The sequence below is a fragment of the Pelmatolapia mariae genome, linkage group LG20 (genome assembly GCF_036321145.2).
Source record: "Pelmatolapia mariae isolate MD_Pm_ZW linkage group LG20, Pm_UMD_F_2, whole genome shotgun sequence".
Taxonomy (NCBI): domain Eukaryota; kingdom Metazoa; phylum Chordata; class Actinopteri; order Cichliformes; family Cichlidae; genus Pelmatolapia; species Pelmatolapia mariae.
Genome location: NC_086244.1, coordinates 42,502,220 through 42,525,228, shown reverse-complemented (window position 1 = coordinate 42,525,228; position 23,009 = coordinate 42,502,220). Strand labels below are relative to the sequence as shown.

At 40.1% G+C, this 23,009-nt stretch overlaps 1 protein-coding gene across 1 annotated transcript in view; it reads right to left on the bottom strand.

Annotated features, from left to right (window-relative positions):
* The window catches only part of rtel1 (regulator of telomere elongation helicase 1), a 41,655-nt gene that overhangs the window by 2,850 nt on the left and 15,796 nt on the right, over positions 1-23,009 (bottom strand). The window contains exons 7-28 of the mRNA XM_063463964.1: positions 21,344-21,428; positions 21,125-21,190; positions 19,126-19,282; positions 18,816-18,854; positions 18,663-18,738; positions 16,974-17,071; positions 15,511-15,566; positions 15,228-15,299; positions 15,021-15,102; positions 14,722-14,854; positions 14,026-14,139; positions 8,209-8,249; positions 6,795-6,880; positions 4,910-4,987; positions 4,684-4,761; positions 3,216-3,362; positions 3,010-3,125; positions 2,726-2,849; positions 2,138-2,303; positions 1,678-1,835; positions 1,458-1,553; positions 883-1,093 (exon numbers count right to left, since the gene is read on the bottom strand). Of these exons, the coding sequence (XP_063320034.1) occupies positions 883-1,093; positions 1,458-1,553; positions 1,678-1,835; positions 2,138-2,303; positions 2,726-2,849; positions 3,010-3,125; positions 3,216-3,362; positions 4,684-4,761; positions 4,910-4,987; positions 6,795-6,880; positions 8,209-8,249; positions 14,026-14,139; positions 14,722-14,854; positions 15,021-15,102; positions 15,228-15,299; positions 15,511-15,566; positions 16,974-17,071; positions 18,663-18,738; positions 18,816-18,854; positions 19,126-19,282; positions 21,125-21,190; positions 21,344-21,428 (2,279 nt within the window). The remainder of the gene's footprint in view (positions 1-882; positions 1,094-1,457; positions 1,554-1,677; positions 1,836-2,137; positions 2,304-2,725; positions 2,850-3,009; positions 3,126-3,215; positions 3,363-4,683; positions 4,762-4,909; positions 4,988-6,794; positions 6,881-8,208; positions 8,250-14,025; positions 14,140-14,721; positions 14,855-15,020; positions 15,103-15,227; positions 15,300-15,510; positions 15,567-16,973; positions 17,072-18,662; positions 18,739-18,815; positions 18,855-19,125; positions 19,283-21,124; positions 21,191-21,343; positions 21,429-23,009) is intronic.

Sequence of the window (23,009 nt, the reverse complement as noted above, 5' to 3'; positions counted from 1 at the left end):
TGAACGCGAGGATTCTATTATTGTAGAGAAATCTCTGTAAGACACAAGGCTGAAAATTCATACTGACCGACTGTGATCTGCACTGTATGCAAACATGCAAGTTCAGACTTTACAATCCAAACAACATGTTTAAATCAACATGAATTTGGAAAAAAACTAAATATGGCAATGTTCATGGACAATTTAGGCAATCATTGACTGCAAGAGATTTTCACCCAGTTATTAAAAACAATCTTTATTTAAAATTAAGTTGGTTTGTCTAACTACTTTGAGCTTCTGAAAATGCATGTTATAATTCCTTAACAGTTAAAGCAATACTTAAACCCTTTGAATTAAAGCTTATCTCATCCTTACCATGTGAACAGAGACACAACTTTTACACTTTTGCACTGTGCACGACCACAGTAAGTTGTATATCAAATGAAACAACCTGAACGTTGCAGTTTAGAAAATGTGATTTTCATAGAAACCCTGCTTGTCAATGCATTCTGTACATATTCAAACTATCGTGCTGTGTACGATTTAAAACATACTAATTATACATATTAAAATAATTTAAAACACTCTATTGAAAAGAGTGCAAAGACTTTAATGGATTTGTAAATAGTTGCACTAGTTAGACACATTTTACAAAGAGCGTAAAACGACTAATCGTAAATTGAGAAAACGTGTTCTGTAGAGTTCAGACGTCTGCAAAGCAGGTATACTTTATAGGTGGCAGCGTACTGTCATTCTTCAGTGTTAACTATGTGTGGTATTTTATCGTTTTAATAGCAGTGTATTGCCGTACCTTCTAGTATCAGTACACAACATGCAGTGCTACCACATGCAACACTGAGGCTCAGATACGAGTCTGAATGTTTATTAGAGCAGAAGATTTACCACGGAGGAGACTCTGAGTATTAGCGTCTTCACTTAAAATTGCTGCCTCAGTCAGCAGGTGATCCAGGTCGTCGGTCTTTTTGTAGGTCTGCAGAGCCTGTATGATGCGGTCAAAGCTGACCTGACTCAGGGACTTCTTCATGTCCGCCAGGAATTTCTTAGCCCTGCTCGCCTTTCCTTCTTCAGACAAATCCTCAGAGACACTCGGCTTCTTCAGTAACCATGGAGGAAAAGATCATCTCAGCAGCAGTGCAAATTCAAAATGATGTTAAACAATCTGGTTCAAAGTTCACTGCCCCCTGTTACACATCTCCGTACGTCTACAGGTATGTCATCTGTAAAACTAGAAAAGCTTCACATCATTCTTACTAATCGTCTGCACTTTCACCAGGTGTCTGCACCATAGGTTTATTAGATAAATATTTGCTTAAAAGTTCAAATTCAGTTAACAGCAGGCCACAGATAAACATAATTATCCCAACCCTTAAAACTTTAACGATTCATCCCCAACTTCCAACAGTCAGAAAACACGTTTTCACCGAGTCCAGCTGTGTGTTGTTTAGAACACCACTTACCTGTTCTTGGACCAACTTGATTTTACGTTTTCCACCCCGCAACTCGTCCTCCATCCTCTTATCGTATTGAAGAGACAGTGTGGACAAATGATTTGCCTTCAAAAGCAAAACAAGTGGAAAATCTGGTATTTAAACTTTTTTGTTTTATAGTGTAACCCCCCCACCCCACACACACACACACACACACACACACACGATGTGCGTTAATAAAACGAGCTACCTTTTCCTCTCCCATGGTAAAATCACTGTCCTCTCCAGTGCCGTGGTTGCCTTGCTCCAAAGCATCCAGCAGGTTGGCTGGTCTCCTCTGACTGTCCTGCACCTCACTCTCATACTCATGGCAGATACTGGCCATTCCACTGGCTCCACTGTTCTCATCTGATCACAAAAACAAGGGTTAAAATTCATCAAGGACTCACTTTAGAGCAGCTGTAGCTGGAGATTTTAAAACTAGTGCTTCCAGCTGTAGGTTTAGGGTTAACTGGCTCTTAGTTAGTTGAATTTCTACCATTTATTATTGAACTCTGTGTTTCTACTGTAGTTCTTCTACATTTCAACTGCATAATGAATTCTAAAGACACTCCTGTGAAACCCTTTGCTAAACGTATCTAGTATAGCAAAAGAAGACCTTCATCTTTAATAGCAAAACATCAAACCACATCCATCATCTGTGTACTCACCGAGTCTCCTCCTCTTCAGGCTGGGAAGGCAGGTGTCCAGCACTTTGGCCTTCTGGGTGTGAGACTTTTGTGAGGAGGAGCAAGAGGTGAAACTGGAGGACTGAGTGTCTGATGAACACACAGTCGCACAGCTGTCTGCTGGAGCCTTCTTCTCAACCACAGGCCTCTTAAATGTATAATGCACAAACTGTGAGTATAAGCTGACAACCTGAACTGTAACCAAGTGTCTACACACCTTTACTGCACATGCAATGAATGAAAACCAGATAAACATTGACAGATATGTTAGTAGACATTTATTATGTAAGTAAAAAGACCCTTAACTTCACCTTTATTCCACAGAAACTCACAGAAAACACTTGACATCAAATTATATTTCAGCACGATAAACAGTGTCATAGCCATTAATGGAAACACTTCAGGTAATTATTCACTTTTTGTGTTTTAAATCAAAAGTTTTCCATTTTTTCAGTGCTTAAAAAAACTTCCCTCCAGATCAGAATCAGTACTATGAGCTGGTTCTTTAACAAAGCTGAATAATGCAAGAATTTGCTGCATTGTATGAACCGTGCAGGTTCGACAACTCACCAATTTTTGTGCAATCCTGAAGAACTGCGAGACATCACGGACCACGTTGCCAAAGCTGTCACAGAGGCGCACATACGACCTCACCCACGATGGAAGCTGAGCCCGGGCATCGGCACTTTTAAATCTGTGGGGAAAGTTTTCCTTTAGTTTAACAATCATTTTTACTCATCAATAAATAATAAATAAGGTGACCGAAGCACTTAAATGAAGCTTGTGTGCTGCTGTGTGGTATAGTGGAGGTTGTTGCCTCTGATGTGATGTTACTGAAGTAAACCAGCTCTGACCTCTGATCACACAAGAAGATCGCTCCATAGTCTTCCTTGTGACGAATCACTCTACCGATGGCCTGATTCACAGCTCTGAAAGCCTGCTGTTTGTACCAGTCTTGCCCTGATAAGTACTGTTCACACACACAAAGACAGAGAGATCCAACTACCGTAATACGACGGAGCAACTTTTTAGTGTACATCAATAGTTAATTTTCTTTCACCTTGAGCCCTGGAGCTTTCTTTCGATTCATCTCATCCAAAAATTGCATTTTCAGGATGACTCGAGGGTCGTTCTTTGGAGGGAAAGGAAGGCCAGTGATGATGACACCCCGACCATAGGTGTCTGCAAAATCCAGACCCTCGCTCGCCTAGCACAAGAAGATATCATTACAGAACGGCTATTTGTGTAACCCTACACTAACATGAAAGAAAATCTGTCTATGCATGTTCTTAAATGTTTATCCAATTAGTCCCAGCATCACAGAACAGGAGGTAGCGTGCACCCTGGAAAAGCAATAAAACTGCGAACAAAGAGAGACAACCATTCACACTCACGAGCCATCATTACAAAAACATTGTGTAGTTATGCAGTCTGTCAACAAAAGAAAAAAATGATGTCACATCTTTGGCACCCCTGTCCTTTGAATATCATACACAGGTGTGGTCAGAGGTTTATTTGGTATAAAAGTCATGATTATTTGGAGCTTTTAATGATTTCTTCCAACTGCTTTATTCAGGGTGGAATGATGTTACAGCACTCATCTCTTATGACTTTCACAAAATTGATGCACAACTTTAAATTAATTTAGATTTTCTCTTATTCGCACTGGGTCAAAAGCAAAAACTCAAATATTAACATACATCTGCTAAAATCTTTCATAAAGTCTTTTAACTTGATGAGGTCAGGGCCTATAAACTCATTAGTGATCGTGATCCATTACAACTACAAGATTTGTCTGGATTGACCAGTACTCAGAACAATATGAAAATCCAAGGAACTCAGTAAAGAGCTAATAATGAGAACTGTAGATTTATGTCAACTGGAACATTTCTGAACTGCAAATTCCAAGATCATCAGTTCAAACAATTTGAAGTAAATACAAGTTATTCAGATGTCTCACCACTTTATCAAGCTCTGGAAGGAGACTCAAACGGTCGGCCTCAGATTGAGAAAATAGGATATTCAACACCAACAGAATTTGCAGCTGCCCACACAGAGAAGCCAAATGATTTCTGGAGAAAGGTTTTTTGGACAAACAAGACAACGACTGTGTTGTTGTTGACAATGAGCAGGTAGTCTAAGGAGCTTGGAAAGAAAAGCGTCTGGACTTCCTTAAGTTGCTTGAAGACGTTTCACCTCTCAGCTGAGAAGCTTCTTCAGTTCTAGGGTCAAATGCTTTTCTTTCCAAGCTCCTTAGACTACGATAACCTGGATGACTGAGAACCTTCACAGACAATGAAAACTGGACTGGACGAGTAAAAGTGAGGCCTTCAAACCTAAGAACACCGCGCCGACTATCAAGTATGCAGAGGGATGATTTGCCTGTTGTACATTCATGCTCACGATGAGTGTACGTAAACTTCTGACTACAACTGCATACTCACTGTATACAGCTGAAGTTTTGAGGTGAAACATGATAACAGAAAACATTTTAGGACTTTTACAGACTTCATGGACAGCCTCCTCACCTTCCCTCGACACACAGCAAAGAAGGATCCTCCTTTGGATGCCGGATCATTGACTTTGCTGTAATAACCATCAATAACCTGGGAATAGACAGAGGCTCAAGTTTAATCAGATCTTTACTTTTTTTTTCTTTTTTTACTATAAACAACTTAGGAAATATTTTTAGATGTGAAAATGTGAATAGAGGGGTTTACAGCCAAGTGATTAGATAGCTAAAAAAATACTCACGTCATTAAAGGTGCCCTTCCCCTTAGGTTCAACAAACATGGGCTTTATGTTCTCAATGCGGTTTGCATGTCCGTTAGCCTGGTGATGACACACATGCAGGAAATGATTTACAGCAGCATCTTAGATTGTTATAAATGATTAATTTGACTGCGGAGTAACATAAACGTAACATAAATAAATTGGTTCATACAGGTTACAAGGCTTTTGACTTAATGATTAACTCTTTTGATATCTTTACATGCTATTTTTAATATGCATTTCTTATGTATTTCTTGCACACTTCAGAAAGCAATTCTTAGCTTCTAATTAGTATAAGAAGAAGTATTTATGTAATTGAAATAATGATGAGAAAATTAAAAAAAAATGTAAAAGTGATTTGGAAGTTTAAACTATGCTTAAAATCATGATGAAGTAAGGTCACAGAGAGAAACAGACAGGGAGGTAAAGTGTAGAGATTAAATGCCAACAACAGTGACTGGATGCCACAGTGGGTGTGAGCCCAGACATCACCTCAGAAGATGTGACATCCAGAAAGAGAGGTGGGAGAAAGGATGAGCAAGTATAAAACTTTAGTGCAGAACAAATAAAGGGTTTTCCATCTGTCGTCTAGAAGATGAGCAATTAAAATAAAATAAAATAAAAAAATTGGATCTCATAGTTCACAGTTGGAAGTTCCAGCAGAGACGTCAGAAGGATCAACTGCTGCCCAAACTATGGACTTACAATTTGGCTTAACATTCTTTGGTTCCTTCTCTCCTCAAACCCTCTCCTCTCAAAGATCAGAAGAGAATCAGCATTAGCTCCGAGTAGGTTAATTGAAAAAGTATAGTTCAAGTGATTTGATTATTTGGTTTTATGGTCGCGGAATCTGACCTCTGCTTTTTGCAGATGATGTGGTTCAGTTGGCTTCACCGGGTGATGGCCTCCAGCTGGCACTGGAATGGTTCGCAGCTGACTGAGAAGCGCTGAGAATGAGGTGCTGATTCTCATTCCCAGCGCTTCTCACTCCCCAGGAGGAGGAGTTTAAGTGTCTCGGGGTCTTGCTCACGAGTGATGGGAGAAGGGAGCGGGAGACCGACAGACGATTGGTGCTGCGGCTGCAGTGATGCGGACGCTGTACAGGTCCGTCGTGGTGAAGAGAGAGCTGAGTGTAAAAGTGAAGCTCTCAAGTGGTCGTCCCTACCTTCACCTATGGTGACGAGCTGTGGGTACTGACTGAAGGAACGAGATCGTGGATACAAGCCGCGGAAATTGGCTTCCTCCGAAGGGTGGCTGGCCTCTCCCTTAGAGATAGGGTGAAGAGTTCAGCCATCCAGGAGGGGCTCAGAGTAGAGCTGCTGCTCCTCCACATCGAAAGGAGCCAGCTGAGATGGTTTGTGCATCAGACAAGGATGCCTCCTGGGCGCCTCCTGGGTGAGGTGTTCTGCACTGCAAGGCTACTCGGCCCCGGTTTTTCGGGTAGGCAGGTAGACATCGGGAGGCCAAGAGGCAGTTGGAACTGGACGAGTCCCCTCATCAATTGGCTCCATCTAAGCTCTCTGCAATTTTTAATACTCGCAGGCTCAGAGACTGGACTATTTAAACAGAGAGACCTGATCCACACTTCCTGTACTGGAGTCCTGGTTCCACAGGATGTGTGACACAATTGTCACACATCCCATTACCTCTTATTGGCTGCTGACAAGTCAACCAGTAGCAGAAGCATTGGCATAGTTGTCTCCATATTAAATTTCCAGTAAATTGATTTCTAATTTGCTAGAAAATACAAAAATATAGCTCATGGGAAAACAAAAAACATCAACATAAAAGTCACTAGAAAAGCTAAAAACACCGCCCCCAAACTATTATTTTTTTCCACAGGTGACTCTGCTGACTTTGCACTTACTTTCCAGAATTCCAATGTTTTCTCCATTAAAGGGAAGGAAGGGAAAAATACTAAGAGTCCATGAGGAACCACACGGCTCAGGTTAGCTGAGGAAAGAACACAAGTTACAAATATATGCGAGTATAACTTACAAATATATATCACAATCAAAACAAAGATTTCACACTCCATATACAATCCAACATGGTAGCACTTCCTGTGATAGATCAGCAGTAATGTGGTAATAACGAGGCATTAAAGGCCAAGAAGCTAATAATATGGAAATAGCAAATTACTACGACTTAATCACCAGAATAATATCTAAGCGGTTTTTATTTTTTACCTCGTATCAACAGTGGTTATAGGAGAGTTGTGGTAACGGGCCAAAATTGGGTGTAATAACATAGAAAAATGTATGCCTATGAGGCAAAACCAATTAGTTACAGTAATATACTGGCAATATGATATATATCATATATGACATATACCTGCTAATAATAAAATTCCTATTACTGTGCATCTGAATATGTATATACTGGCCCTTCACATTAACCTTATAATAATAAAGCAATAGTAACTAATGGTTAAAAAGTAGGATACTCTCTATTATAATGCTGGATTTTAATCCTGCCTTGTGTTCACAACCTTACTCTTTGTTTGAAGGTAACAATGTAAATATTATTTAATGTGGCGTATTAGTACAGCATTAAACAATCTGCACAATCTGTGTGTATACTTCCTATAATTAAAAAACAGAACAGAAGAAAAACATGTCTGTGTGTTAAATGTAAATGTTATAATCATGTTATGGTTATTTTTTATTACATCACTGGCAAATAAATTTATAGACAGTCCTAAAACATTAATCCTGTTCATATAGATGTATTGTTGTCAGCAGTAGAGACATTTCGTCACCCTACCAGGTGACTGTCTCAGCTCAGGTTTCCCCAACCTTATAAACAGTACATTTGCATAATGACTGAAACCAGCAGCACTGAGGAACAATGAGCTGTCATGATTGTCTTGACCACTGATCAACAACCATGGACCAAATTAACACGAGCACCATCAGTAAAATGGTGATATAAACAATCGCACACTTGTCTTCAATACTTTTGGCAATATAGTGTAGAAATAGTAATATGTTATATGTCACAGCATCAGCCAGTATTAGTAGTATTATTAAGTCTAATCAATATGTTGCTATTCTTATCAGTCATTGGTTTTGCTTCATAGACACAGGTACAAGCGTACCTTCTGTTTCCACCTTATGGCCCCGTTATTGCTAAGCTGTAGTAGAAAGTGCTACCTTAAACACTATATCAAAAAGGTAATAAGCAATATGACATCACCATGAACAACAGAGCTAAAAGTTAACAATGTTGGTGATGTCAGCACAATCAAACGATTTCCATGCTGTATACTGTGATCTTACCAACAGTGTTGCCTAAAGACGCCATGTTTTCAGGAACAAACCTGCCACACAAATTTACAGTTTGAGTTTAGCACTCAAGTAACAACTTCAAAGTCAGAACCAGTAAAATATATATGAGGTAACATATAAAAGAGGAGTTCTTCCTTCCCACTCTCACCAACTGCTACTGCAAAGGGATTGTCTGTGTCATACAAATAAGGCAGACCAGGCAGCAGGACACCGGCCCTCGAGGCCTGGAGTTCCCCAGCCCTGTTTTAGAGCATCGTTTACTGAGCCACAGCAGCTCTTATCTTTCTTATCATATCCTCCATAAATTGAAAAGTGTATGGGTGCCTCTGAGGGACATCTCTCTAACACATTACACCCCCTCTTTTAGCCCTCTAAAGCCTAGCCTGTCGCTGACATCAGACAGGTTTTTCAACATCTGTAACTCCTGTCCCATCTGTTCAATTGAAAGACATCTTCGTGGTTCCTGAAAGCAGCGATACAGTGATATTTGGGTCATAACGTTAAACCCAGGCACAGTGCTACAGCAGTCCCAAAAGACTAATGTTGGTTGAGAGAAGAGAGAGTGAGTGAGTGTGATGAAGCTCTACAGAAAACTGACATTTTATTGGGCATCTGGGTTCTTTTTGTTGCTGTTTGTTGTTTTCTGTGTTGTTTGCTGAGATTTAGATGTGGTGCCCTGCCTGGGATTACCGTAATGACCCTAATATAACTGAAAAAAGGTGATACTTTCAGAAACTGCTGGAATTTTTTGATTGCCCCATTGTTTTAAGAGTTATGGTAATTTGATCTATAAGTCTGACCTAAACCCTACAGGAGCTCTCCCACTGGTTTTAAGGGATTAACAAATCAGGGTTTTTTTTTATTAAAAAAACAACAACAAAAAAAACTGTCTGTCTTACAAAAAAAAAAAAAGGACTTCTTTAAGTTGCTTGAAGACGTTTCACCTCTCATCCGAGAAGCTTCTTCAGTTCTAAGGTCAAATGGCCGAGAGTCCCAGATTTAAACCCAGTGGGAGTATCCCCACAAAGAGGGACAAAGGACCCCCTGATGATCCTCTAATCGCCTGAGCCAAGGTGTGAAAACGGGTGTGGGTCACAATCAGCCAGGGTTTCGGGTGAGCTCATTGTGAAACCTGGCCCCACCCTATCATGTGAATTCCTGAGGTCAGATGGCCCAGGATGTGAGTGGGCCTTAAGGCGTCTGGGGAGGGATCTCAAAACTGGATTATAGATGGCAGACAGTTGGTGTCATAAACCACCACCTCTGTTCAAAGAAAAGAAGGCCGTCGCTTCCCTGAGCAAAGACCACAACATCACTGTTTTACCAGCGGATAAGGGAAGATGCACCGTGGTCCTAAACACTACAGATTACCACACAAAGATCACTACTCTCCTCAGTGACAACAATACCTACGAAACACCTTGCTACCATCCTTGCACCTCTTGTGGGGAACACCCCACACCACATCAAGAACTCCACCGACAAGGTCCAGAAACTGACCCTGGATCCAGATGAAGCATGGTGTCCTTTGATGTAGTCTCTCTCTTCACTTGCATTCCCACCACGGAGGCAGTGGAGACCGTCAGAAAACGACTACAAGAAGACAGCTCCTTGGAAGACAGGACCAACTTCACACCCGATCAGATCTGCACACTGTTAGACCTCTGCCTCACCACAACATACTTCAAATACAACGAAGGCTTCTACAGACAAAAACATGGCTGTGCCATGGGCTCCCCGGTGTCACCTATTGTAGCCAACCTTTACATGGAGGAAGTGGAAAGGAAGGCTCTTGGCTCTTTCAAAGGAAGAGTACCCAGCCACTGGTACAGATATGTAGATGACACCTGGGTCAAAATCAAGACACAAGAAGTGGAATCCTTCACTGCGCACATTAACGCTGTGGATAAAAACATCAAGTTCACCAGGGAAGACACAAAGGATAACTGTTTGCCTTTCCTGGACTGCGCCGTGCACATTGAAGAGAATGGCAACCTCAACATTGAAGTTTACCGGAAGCCCACACACACGGACCAGTACCTCCTCTTTGACTCCCATCACCCTCTGGAACACAAACTTGGAGTAATCAGGACCCTACACCACCGGGCAGAACATGTTCCCTCTAAGCCTGAGGGAAAAAAGAAGGAACACACACACGTAAAGGAAGCACTCAAAACATGCGGTTATCCTAACTGGGCATTCATGAAGTCAGCAAAGAGGCACAGAAAAGAAGATCAGACACCAGCGAGGGAGGATAAGAAAGACAGACGCAACAACGTTGTCATCCCCTATGTAGCCGGTGTATCAGAGAAACTCAGGAGAGTTTTCTCCAAGCACGACATCCCAGTGTACTTCAGACCCAGCAACACACTCAGACAGAAACTGGTTCACCCGAAAGGCAAAACTCCAAAACACAGACTTAACAATGTGGTGTATGCTGTACAGTGCAGCGAGGAATGCCCAGACCTCTACATTGGAGAGACCAAACAGCCACTTCACAAGCGCATGGCACAACATAGAAGAGCCACCTCCACAGGACAAGACTCAGCAGTCCATCTGCATCTTAAGGTCAAAGGTCACTCTTTCGAGGATGCCAACGTTCACATTTTGGACAGAGAGGACAGATGGTTTGAAAGAGGAGTGAAAGAGGCCATCTATGTCCACTGTGAGTGACCATCTTTGAACAGAGGCGGTGGTTTACGACACCAACTGTCTGCCATCTATAATCCAGTTTTGAGATCCCTTCCCAGACGCCTTAACGCCCACTCACATCCTGGGCCATCTGACCTCAGGAATTCACATGATAAGGTGGGGCCAGGTTTCACAATGAGCTCACCCGAAACCCTGGCTGATTGTGACCCACACCCGCTTTCACACCTTGGCTCATGTGATTAGAGGATCACCAGGGGGTCCTTTGTCCCTCTTTGGGGGGACACTCCCACTGGGTTTAAATCTGGGACTCTCGACCATTTGACCTTAGAACTGAAGAAGCTTCTCGGATGAGAGGTGAAACCTCTTCAAGCAACTTTAAGAAGTCCAGACGCTTTTCTCTGCAAACTCCTTTGACTACGATGACCTGGATGACTGAGAACCTTCACAGACACACTATATTGAAAGATTTTCATAATAAGATAACAGTTTCCAGTTACAATTTCAATTTAACTAAGAGTTACTTAAACTCTTATCAACCAAACACGTTCTATGGTCAGTTAATGGGAAGGCCCCTTTTCTTACATAAACAGGAAATAAGGTTGGATTTTTTTCCTGTTGTTTGCATTGTCACCTTGTCCATTGGACTGGTTGTGACCAAGGCTTGAACTTACAAACACTTTGATTCCCTCAAAAGCTTTAAACTCATCACTGGCGTTCTGATATACTGAACACTGTAGCGTTCTGTCAGGACAAGCAAGCCAAAGTGGTGCTTTCTTTGTCAAATCTAAAAATAAACATAAATTAAAACGTACCAAAGTATGTGAAAAATTAATAATGTTAATAATGCCTTTAATACATTAGCAAGGAAAGCTGTAACTATGATGGAGAAAAGAGACAGCAGTTCTGACCATGTCTGGTTTAATATAAAAGGCAAGTTGAACAGGCGAAGGCTCAGCAGCACTTTCAGATTTGCATCTATGAGAATGTCTGAATAAGTAATAAGTTTAACCTGCTGTTCTGTTTGTTGCTAATTTTTATTTTGATCATGTAAACAATATACAAAAGTTCATTTAGCAAAGATTCAGTTATATATCAAAAAGAAGTTGAAGAAGTGCAAACTTATTTAATCCCACCACTTAATTAAGGTGAAACCAGTGAACAGTAGAAATAATGTCCAGTCTAATACCTGCTTTGCCTTGTTTAGTATTGCAATACTTATTGATACTTTGGAATGAATATATCTTATGTGAGCTCTCCAGTTAAGTCTTTGATCTATTATTACCCCAAGAAATCCATTTTCATTGACTCTTTCAATATCAACACCATTTATTTGAAGCTTAACATTTGTAGTTGAACCGCTATTTCCAAATAACATATTTTTAGTTTTATTCAAATTTAATGACAATTTGTTTTTATCAAGCCAAAGCTTCAATTTAATTATTTCATTAGTTATATCATCCAATAAATGCTGCAGTTGCAAGTAGGGCTGTCACAAACGATTATTTTGATAGTCGACTAGTCACCGATTATTTTTGCGATTAGTCGACTAATCAGATCATGCATCCATTGGACGTAAAACGTACAGCTTATTGCACCAGCAGCATCTGCTCTTATATAACTATCATTAGCTTACAGCTTTAAGTGTTTACGGTATGTGCTAACTAAAAATAAAGACAAGATGATAGTTTATTACATTTTAATGAAATTTACAGATTTAATAAACTCAGCCGTCTGCTCCTTGCTATCTAAAATATAACAGGACACCGGAGTATATTCTCGAGCATCTCACACTTCTAATCAGTTGTCTGCTTGACGTTAAGCTGTGTAAAAACTATAACTTTAATCTCAGCCAAACCGATTTACTCAGGAACAAATAAAATACTGAAAAAAGCCAAACAATAACATTTTTAAGTTATCTAAGTGACTTATAGATCATGTTTAACCTGAGTAGCGAAAGACGGCGGTGAGTTTGAAAACGATTTGCCGGGAGTCCGGTGTTCTCAGCGGCTCTAGTGAGCCTTTCCCCCGGCTAGCTATCGAGCTAGTGGGTAACAGACGTCTCCGAAAATGTCGGAGCGCTTTTGAAAATATGTGGTGTCTTGATAAACTGAGCAGATATTTGAGGTTTACACAGTTACATTCTCGCCTGAAAATATGTTAAACGTTTATTTTGTGACCCAGAAAGAATAATAAGCGTAATATTAAAACTAACTAGCTGCCGCCATTGTTGGAAACTGAGCTGGGCCGCACTATGAATTCTGGGACAGAGCTACTTCTTCTTCTTCGGGGTTTAACGGCAGCTGGCATCCTTGTACATGCAGTGCTGCCATCTTCTGTTTCAGTCCGTTATTACACTCTTAAATCCTGCTACTTATTCCTGCAGCTTTTGTGGTCTTACAAAGCTTCAAACGACGCGTCGACTATTAAATCAGTCGTCGACGATTTTGATAGTCGACGTAATCGTGACTAGTCGACTAATCGTGGCAGCCCTAGTTGCAAGTTGTTGTTGTTTGGATCTATTTCATGTTCCAAATCCTGTGTATTGTGATCCATGTACTTAAATGGTCTCAGTTCCAGTTGATCATATTCTGCAATTGTCTGACTGATGCAGCTGTTTTTTTTCCAGATGTAGCCGAGTTGTTTATTTCAGTGTGTGTCAGTGTTTCAGTGAGTGTGTTTTCATTTTTGGTAATATAATAGAAACAAAGTAGATAATCTGGAATCTCATGTCTTGTGAACACTGATTTTATTGCTACTATGACTCTTCCACTTTATGTGCTTAGCTTGATAATCTCTGAATAGCTCTATATAAGAATCAGCTTATTTACAGTTTACCTCTAATGCACAACAGTCTGATTGTTGGGGTGTTCTTTCTAATATTTATCGTGCAATACAAAGTGCCTTGAGAAGACAGTTTTCTTGAACTAGTGTTACATTAAAGTGAGTTGAAGTCTTCCACACACACAGCAGGATTTTACTTGACTTTCTAATAAATCAAAAGATGAGAAAAAATATGGTTTGACAACCTTTCCCCAGAGGTCAGAGACTACCATGAGCTAAATGAGTTTGGCCATGCACCTTCATTTGCATTTAGGCACATGGCAAAACTTGACCGACCTGTGAGAAAGTAATCATACACTAAAAAAGAATACCGACCTCCGATCAAACGCTGAACTTAGATGCGCTCCATCAGGCCCTTGTGCAATGATGCTCACAAAGATCTGGTCCCGCTCAATCACATGGTTGTTCTCCAGACGTACTGGGAATTCTCTGTAACAGCAGGAGCAGAAACTCACTGGCATATAGAGATGCATTACAGTAAACATATTTGGCCCAGATACATGCATAACACTGTTTCATTAGGGGCTGCACTGACAAACAAGTGAATACGCTAAAGTTACGAGTTATTAAATCCACCTACGGTGTCAATTTAAAAGTCATACACCAACCACTTCTTGATTTATCACATTCACAAACCTGTGTGTCCACACCACCCACCTGCCAGGTTTGGGGACAATCACACCCGTAAGGGGTAAAAACTGCCTGAAACCTCTGAACAGTTAATGCAATCGTTTGGACATTCTGAGCACTCCTGGTTTAACCATGTTAAAGACCACTTTTTATGCTGAGTCTTCTGGCTTTAAAATGAATCATTAACTTTCATGGTGAGTGTAGTTCACTTGTTACAAAAATCACCAAAGATTCACATTTTAAGAACAGTTCACTGTAGACAGTGTTCAGGCTAAACAGGTATAAAGGCCATTGTGTTTTTATTTTAATGAGCTGCTACTCAGGTCAGTGTGGGAAAAATGTAACTGTGCAGCTGTGCAGTCAGAGTGACAGCTAACTTACATTCTCATCTCAGATGTGAAAGACGACAGGGGAGAGAGGGTACCACTGGTCAGAATGATGCAGCGAACACCTTGATTCACCAGATCCTGCATACTGAAGCCCGGAGAGAAGCACCAGTAACTCAGAATATTGCCTGCAATATGCAGAGAAACAAATCACATTTACTTACAGTACAAATAGTTCATACACTCATACCAGGGTTCACATTCTGACCTAAATGTATAAAGAAAATATCATGATATTACATTCAGTTCATGTGACTCCATGTAACCCACCAACGCGTCGCTGTGCATCGTTACCTTGTTTTTTTGATGAAGATGAAGCCCACACGTCAACACTCTGTTTCTTTTTGTGAACGCTGGTGTCCCGATGGATATGAACCTGAGCCAAACACATGACACATCATCATTAGTCATTTCATTTCAAGAAAAAAAAGAAGAAAAGAAATTAAACATTTAAGATGCCGAAACAATGGTTACAGTTTCAGTTACTTCTCAAAAACACACCTTAAAATGAGCCGTGTTGGTCTCCATCTGGTGCTGTCTGTCCTTTTCTGACGGTTCACCACAAAATACCAGCTGAAAACACCAGAACAGAGGGGAACGCTCAAACACGCCACGAGGTGATTAAATAATTACTCTTTATGCAATAAATAGTAATGAAGTCTATCATTTTGTGGAATGATCTCAATCAATTCTGGTAGGCTACACAAATATTATGGAACCAATCCAAAAACCCAAACATAGAAGAAGTTTAACATTGTTTCTTTAATATCCATACAAAGTGTACCTGTATGATATCAGACAGCTTCTGGAGTCCACTTGTATTGAGGAATATTCCGGGCTCTGATGAGAAACATGCATCAAACAGGTCATTTGTTACTTAGTAGCACTAAGATGATCTGTATAATACACCCAGCTAGGGATGGGTATTGATAAGATTTTCACGATTCCGATTCCATTTTCGATTCTGTTTAACGATTCGATTCTTTATCGATTCTCTTATCGATTCTTTTTTAAAAAGGAGAACACTAAGGTCGATTAGCTTAGAACTTTGTTTTATATCTTCTCTTTGAACAAGATAGAAATTTAGGAGTAACATGGCCTTACAAACCCAACAGTGAGATCTTAAGAGATCCACAGCCTACGGCTCTTCAATGGGGTGTCACAGGGTCCCCGGGAAAAAAAATTGTAAATGTAAAATAATAAAATAAATATTCTTCTGTTGCAATAACAAAGTATAACATAAATTATTCTGTAGCAATTACACAAGAATATCCAGTAATGTCCCTGCCTACAATTAAACACATTCACTTACAGAAAATCGGGGGCATCTGCTGTGGCAAATGGGTGCAAGCCTTTGACCACAAACTTAGTCACTGCTCGGTGACATTCTGGCCTGAAAGGAGACGCTACCGGTAGACTGCAGCGAGAACTGCCAGCATCTGAGCCAGCCAGACTCTGTCTGTCTCATCATGGTCACTTAAATGCACAGTAATGGCAGGTTTTGTAATAAGGCAGATCGCGCTAACATAATATGCACTATACTGAGTTGTATATAGCATTTGTATTCTATTTTTATCCTATTGTATATTTTATTCTATTTTATTCTACTGTATATAGTATTTTATTTTATTCTATTCTGTACAGTTGTGTACTGTATTTATTCTTATTTTATTTTATTCTAATTTTTGCTTCATAACTTTTGCACTGTCCACTTCCTGCTGTGACAAAACAAATTTCCCACGTGTGGGACTAATAAAGGTTATCTTATCTTACTGTTAGTTGATTATTTACCTGCCGCATTAACGGGAGAGGACGTGCAAACGTTACCGCTGCTGCTGGGTTGAGATTCACGAGTCCGGAGTGGAATTAAAAACACGACATTCATTTAAGGTCATCGTGTGTTTTGTGAGCAAATGCTTTTGCATATTCGTAGTGTTTCCTCCTTTAAATGAAATATCTACTTTGCAAGTATTGCAAGTTGCCCTGTTGTCATCTGTTCTCGTAAAGTATGACCAAACTTTTGAGCGTTTGAGCCGCCGTGTTTCCTGCCAGGTAAATGACGCTCCGCAACGTGGTGACGTCATTCGGGGCGACTGGAATCGATAAGGGAGTCGTTTGTAAAAATGGCAAACAATTCCAAGGAATTGAAACAGTGGGAACCGGTTCTCAACAAGAACCGGTTTTCGATACCCATCCCTACACCCAGCAAATGTTACAGATGATAAATGAAGTGATAATGTGTCCTACGTCCTGCCAGGTATCCACTGATCTGCTCCAGAGCTTCATAGACTGCCGTCTTGTTGCTGTAGGTCAGATGAGCTCTTTCTAACACCTCATAGATGAAACTAAGACACAACAGAGAGACATGCAGTGCAGGTTTATTGTAACAGTTAACATTCAGAATCATTCTCTGACCACCTAAGGAAGAACCCCACCAGGGTTTATGTCACAGTAGTCTAAGGACTACCCACACAGACAGTCTCTGACCACTTTCTTCTTCTTGTTTTATTTTAAATACATGACTCCAACCACAGATTTGTCACAGTGTCACCACACTACCCTAAAAATACTTTGGGAACATTTGTGTCAGTTTCCTGCAATAAAGTATGATAAAAACGACAATATAAATAAAACTGATCTCAGACTCAGAGCTCGTTGTTGTTCTGCTGTGTGTCCATTTTAACAGCGGTTAAACTGACTAAGGTACATTTTTTTAAAATGTTTTTTGTATGCAGTTAACACTGATTCACACAAAACATTATAGACGATTATTTCAAATATGGACGTAGAAGAAAAGCATTTTTCATGCTGCTAATTAAATATCAAATCAAATGTGATATCTCAGTTTTTCCTTCTATTACAACATTGTGGTGCAGAAAAAGTTTTCTGTAATTATAATAACATGTAGGATGTCACCAACGTTCAATTTGTCTTAATCACTCTATAAATTCCAGTTATAATCCAATATATATGATCATTATATATAAGAACCAATGTATCTATAATAATAGTTATAATCAGGTGTTTTTCTTGAGGCCACATTGTTTTAGCCTTAATTAATTTTGGCATTTTTCTTTTGTTTGATACATGCAGTACATAGGAGGCGGAGCCAAGTGAGGCAGGGGTCAAAGCGTGAGCTCGTGCGTGTCACTTATGATTTCTGATTGAGTTTGCAGATAACCTTTGGGTTAGAGAGGAAATGCACGTGCTAAATGTCAGGAAGTTCTCAGGGCATTCCCATGAATGAAAATTGGATGTAGACAGCCTTTAAACATAACAGACATCATACGAAGCACAAACGCACAAATCTATGCATAAAACACACACGAACGATACGACACACCAACCTGTGACGTGTTTTCTTACCTGAACCATACTCTATGGAACAGAACCGACTCAGACCGTGTGTAAAAATAAATGCTGACAGTCTGTTCTGGAAAATTGACGAATTGACATCTTTCAAATAAAATTTACTCTCATCCTGGTCAGATGTCATCACTTAAAGTCTTGTTTCTTGCCCTCATCCTACTGATGTTTTACACTAACTGCACTCCAAGTCTGCCTTTGTTGCCTTAGAAGCTTTCTCTCTTACATTGTCTGCTTTTTCCACATGACCTTAACTTAAAGTGGCACTGACGGCATTCAGGGAACCAACAAAATAAACATGAACAGATACATGTTGTTATCTGTTCTGTAAGGATATGTGTATCTTAGTGAAGCTAAAACATTCTGATGCCATCTTATTTCAAACCTGCATTGTTGAAGGTGGAAAAGCTTTGACAATATTTATTATTTTCTTGGACCAGCTCCCACCAAGTGTGCTTTGAGATTTATTCATTCATTTTCATATGTCTGGAACAACTGCATAATCAGTTTATTAATGGACAATCCATACGCTCTTATTTTGAAAGCCTGCTCAGCACTGCTGTCACCTACATTCCAGGTTTGGTAATGCCTTTATCACTTGGAACATCATAGGAATCAATGGCAGCTTCCAGATCCAGTAGTATCTCTGTTAAAGCAGAAAACAAGTTTAGAAAAAGACCTCAAATAACCAACCAACAGGACGACCCACTCCACAATACTTACGTTTGATTTTAGCGATGGTGGACAAATCTAATTTTAAACCTAAAACAAAAAAAAGACAAAATATCAAAAGACCTGCAGCTGACAATCTTTGACTTGCTTTACTAAAGAATAAACTAAAATTACTAGTAATAATGAAACTAAGGCCAAGGCAAAACTAGGGCTAGTAAAGACTTAACAAGTAGAAGTAAATCCAAACTTTTAAAGTATACAAGTAGCCCAAAGTACCATGACATTCATAAACAACTATACACTCTAAGTATTAGATGGAAAACTCTGTTAGGAAAATGTGTATAAGCGAAGGTTTTCCTACCAGAGCTGAGGGATTCCACGTTGACATCTTCACTCACAGAGTCTTTGTGGCTGATTTCTTTAGCCTGCTCCACAAGCAGCCTGTCCACAGCATTGATGGCCGAGGCCACATCATAGGGAGTCAGATCAAACGATGTTGATTCTTCACATGTCTTCTCCTGCAAATAAAAGAGACATCAGATCAGGTGGGATAGTATCAACAAAAGTAATCATCAGCATAATTCAAATAACAAATATTTATTTTAAACATTGTTATAAGTCTGTGCAACCAATGGTTTTGTAAATAGTAACTTTATATATATATAACCTCTAAACCCAGTGTATGAAATGAAAATGGTGTGTGGTTACTACATGTCAAAGGATGACAGGACAGGTAATGTAAATGTAGAGTTTGTCTGAGAATGTTGTGTCCACAAAAATATAGATTTTAGTGGAGCAAACTGGCATTAGACCATCACAACCAAGGAGTCCTTTGTCTCAAGTTACATTTGTTGCATTAAGCTGAATGAGATTTTGTCAGGAAAAGTGGCCATCGTGTAATAAATAGATGAAAATAGCATGATGAGCATGTTCCAGAACAGTGTTCACATTAATAATCATAACAAAAGAGCTTTAATCAAGAATGACATATGCTTAGATTGTTGCTTTGCAAAAATCCCAAATATGTTCTTTTGCTCTCTACTGCTGAACTGATAACATTGGCAGGCACCAGTGCGACACCTCAGCATCAGGGTAAGTAGGATTTTCAGAAAGCGTGACCTCTGACCTTGACCCTGAGCTCATGGTCACGTATTTATCACATTCTTCAATAATGAATCATGCCTTAAATATGCAGCACCTTGCATTGTGCATTAACTGTAAATTTAAATGTTATAAGAAAATGATCAGACAAGAGGGTTTTCAGGAGATCCTGTAAATTGTTCAGTTTCTATGTCATATCTGTTGCTCGTGTCTCGAGCTTCACATGTGTCAAAACAGATTAGCCAATTACTAGAGTTTGCTCCTCAGAGGATGTGTCACTAAGTTGGGAAAAACAACTAGAGATATAGACAGGTGTGGTGGTGTACCGGGGCCTCTGTTTAGGACTACGCTTCCTGCTGACTGTCACCCAGCCGTCCTGTTTTCCCGGCTGCTTGGGACAATCTGCTGGGCGAAAGCTAACGGTGGCTATGCTAGCTTTGGCTGCACCTGCTACATGGGCCTGGCTAGATACAGGTTTTTCAAGGGTGTGAACCCGGGACTCCAGAGCTGTAAACAGGCTACATTTATTACAAGTATCGTTATTACTAAAGAGGGCCGAGGAGTAACTAAAGCTCTGACATACTGAGCAGGAATGTGGAGGAGGGACAGGTGAAGAGGCCGTGCTGCTAGAGAGTCGACTACAATCTAAGTTAGCAAATTCCTAAAGATACAGTGAATGAATACTGTGAGTATAATTAGTGGGTGAATCAAACGAGAGTGTGCTTTGGTGAAAGAATGTGAAGATTACACTGTGAAATCTCCAAGTTATATACATGGCATGATGATACAGGAGAATATATGCTTTGACAGGTTTTTCAGTTCATAGAAGAAAATACTTGTTCATTTGCAAAATACTTGAGATCTACTGCGATCTATAAATTGTAATGCACAGTAATGACATGGGATGTAGTAAAAAATCACACATTTTTCTGAAGATATTAGTTCAATATCTGGTTTTCAAAAGGACAGTTCATTAAATGTGAATGGGTTTTTTTGCATTTGTATTTCTTTACACAAAAACAAAAGGAAAATCTGGAAACATTGGTTTTAATATGTCCTTATGGTTTGAGTAGGCCAGCCCCTCTGATTTCAAATTAGGCTCGATGTGGCCTGCAAGTTAAAATGAATTTGAAACCCTCTAGTGTAGACCATCCCCGTTTAGTAGTGGGTCACTTGTGGTCTTCAAAGCTTTTATATACATACAACAATGCCAATTTTTAGTGAACACATTTAACAGAAGAAACCAGATATAACCTTACCACATTGTGAGCTTCGTCAAAGATAACCACAGCTCCATTCAGGTCGATATTGTGTGCCTTGCGGCTCTGTGGAATGAGAGAGGGAGGGAGAGGCAGTTGAATATTAGCATTCGTGGAGATTAGAAATGACAGTGCCAATCACAACACTAAAGTTTCTGTTGATGCTCATTTATGGTCACATATGTCAGCCTCAGATATAATGTGGATGACTGAGCTTACCTTTGGATCTAGCAGGTAGTTGTATGGCATAAAAATGACATCTGCTTGTTGTTTCAGTGAACGGGAGAGGTAGTAGGGACAGACTCTGTGGAAAAATTTGCAAATGCGAAATCAAATACGTGAACTTTACGGAAAAACTGACTCATTCTGAGAGCTGTTTAAAGAGATAACATAGTACAAAAGGTATAGTTTCCATCCACTAGCCTGTGACCACGTAGCCCAGCAGTTACTGAGTTTCAGTGGTTCTTGGACGAGTTGCTGCACTGTTAGGGGAGGTGGTTGTTAAGATTTTTAAGATTTATTGCTCAGGTGACTGTTGCATTTTGACTCAGAGAATTTGAAGGGTTAAAAAGACATTAAAAATGAAAGAAAACATCATGCCTCTGGTACTGTTTCTTAGTAGTGAAGTTTCAGGACAACTACTGAAAGAAAGTCAAAAAGCATCCTTCAAATGATAATGGCTCATTTGTGATAAGGCCTCTTCATTCATTTCAAATCTGCTCCAGTTGTTACTTTAGCCCTTCTCCATTTTCTATTTGAGCACTTCTTCTTGTGCTCCTTCCTGATGTTGCTGTCCACTCTATCACAGCTGCAGTTTTCTGTTACTTGAAAGTCCCACAGGACACAGGCCCAATTTTTCTCAACCACCTTTGGTGTTGTCTCCCATCAGGACCTGGGGACTTCTAGTACACATGCAGCACAGATGTTCCTGTATCCCACTCACTTGATCGTCCTTCTCAGTGTAGCCTGCCCTAGTTTGCATCTTACGTCCCGCTACTATGCGCTGGAAAGTCTCCGGGGAACCTTTGCACAGTCTGCAACTTGGGTCCTGTCTGTTATGGACTCTGCTGTCCTTTAACCCGGCCTTTTCTAGCTACCATGTTGATGGTACGTCCACTGCAGGGGTTGTCCATGATGGTTCCTGATCATGTCTTTGGCATACTTGGAGCAGCTCACCTCGGGTGGCCCATCTTGCTGATGTATTCGTGGATGCTCAGCGTTTCATCCTGCATTGTGACTTTGCCTCTTTCTGTTGCCTGTGGTGCTGGGCGTCTGATGGAGATCTCTATACATCGTGAGGAGTTTTCATGTCCTGATATCAGTGGCCCATATATCCTCCAGTGGCCAATTTATTATTTCAGCTGTGGCACACTCAGGCACTTGTAGATTGTTGATTTGACCACTCCTATTTATTTTAGATTAATTTGGGTTTTTTTCAGCATAATAATGTTCTCCTTCACTTCGATATGACTTTGGACCTCATATTGAAAGTTCTAGTGAACTGCTACAAAATACAAATTCAGCACTTGGAATCAACTCTAGATCTGTCATCTGATAAATATGTGATGGAATAATGAGAGAACAGTCCTCACCTGGCCATGAAACTGTCTATCAGTCAGTTATCCGACTACTTTAAACTGCTAAAAATAGAGGACGATGCATTAAAAATGGCTGCAATTCCAAAACAATTAAGACTTAATGTCTGTTAAACTCCCCTCACTTTGCAAGTGTACACTTAAATCACATTTTCATTGTTGCCTGTGAGAATCTACTGTATGGCATGCAGAGTCAAATATACAAAAATTTGATAACTGTCTAAATGCTTATGAAGCTAACTGTACACTTCAGTTTTCCCCCAACCACTCACTCAGTACACAGCGTCATT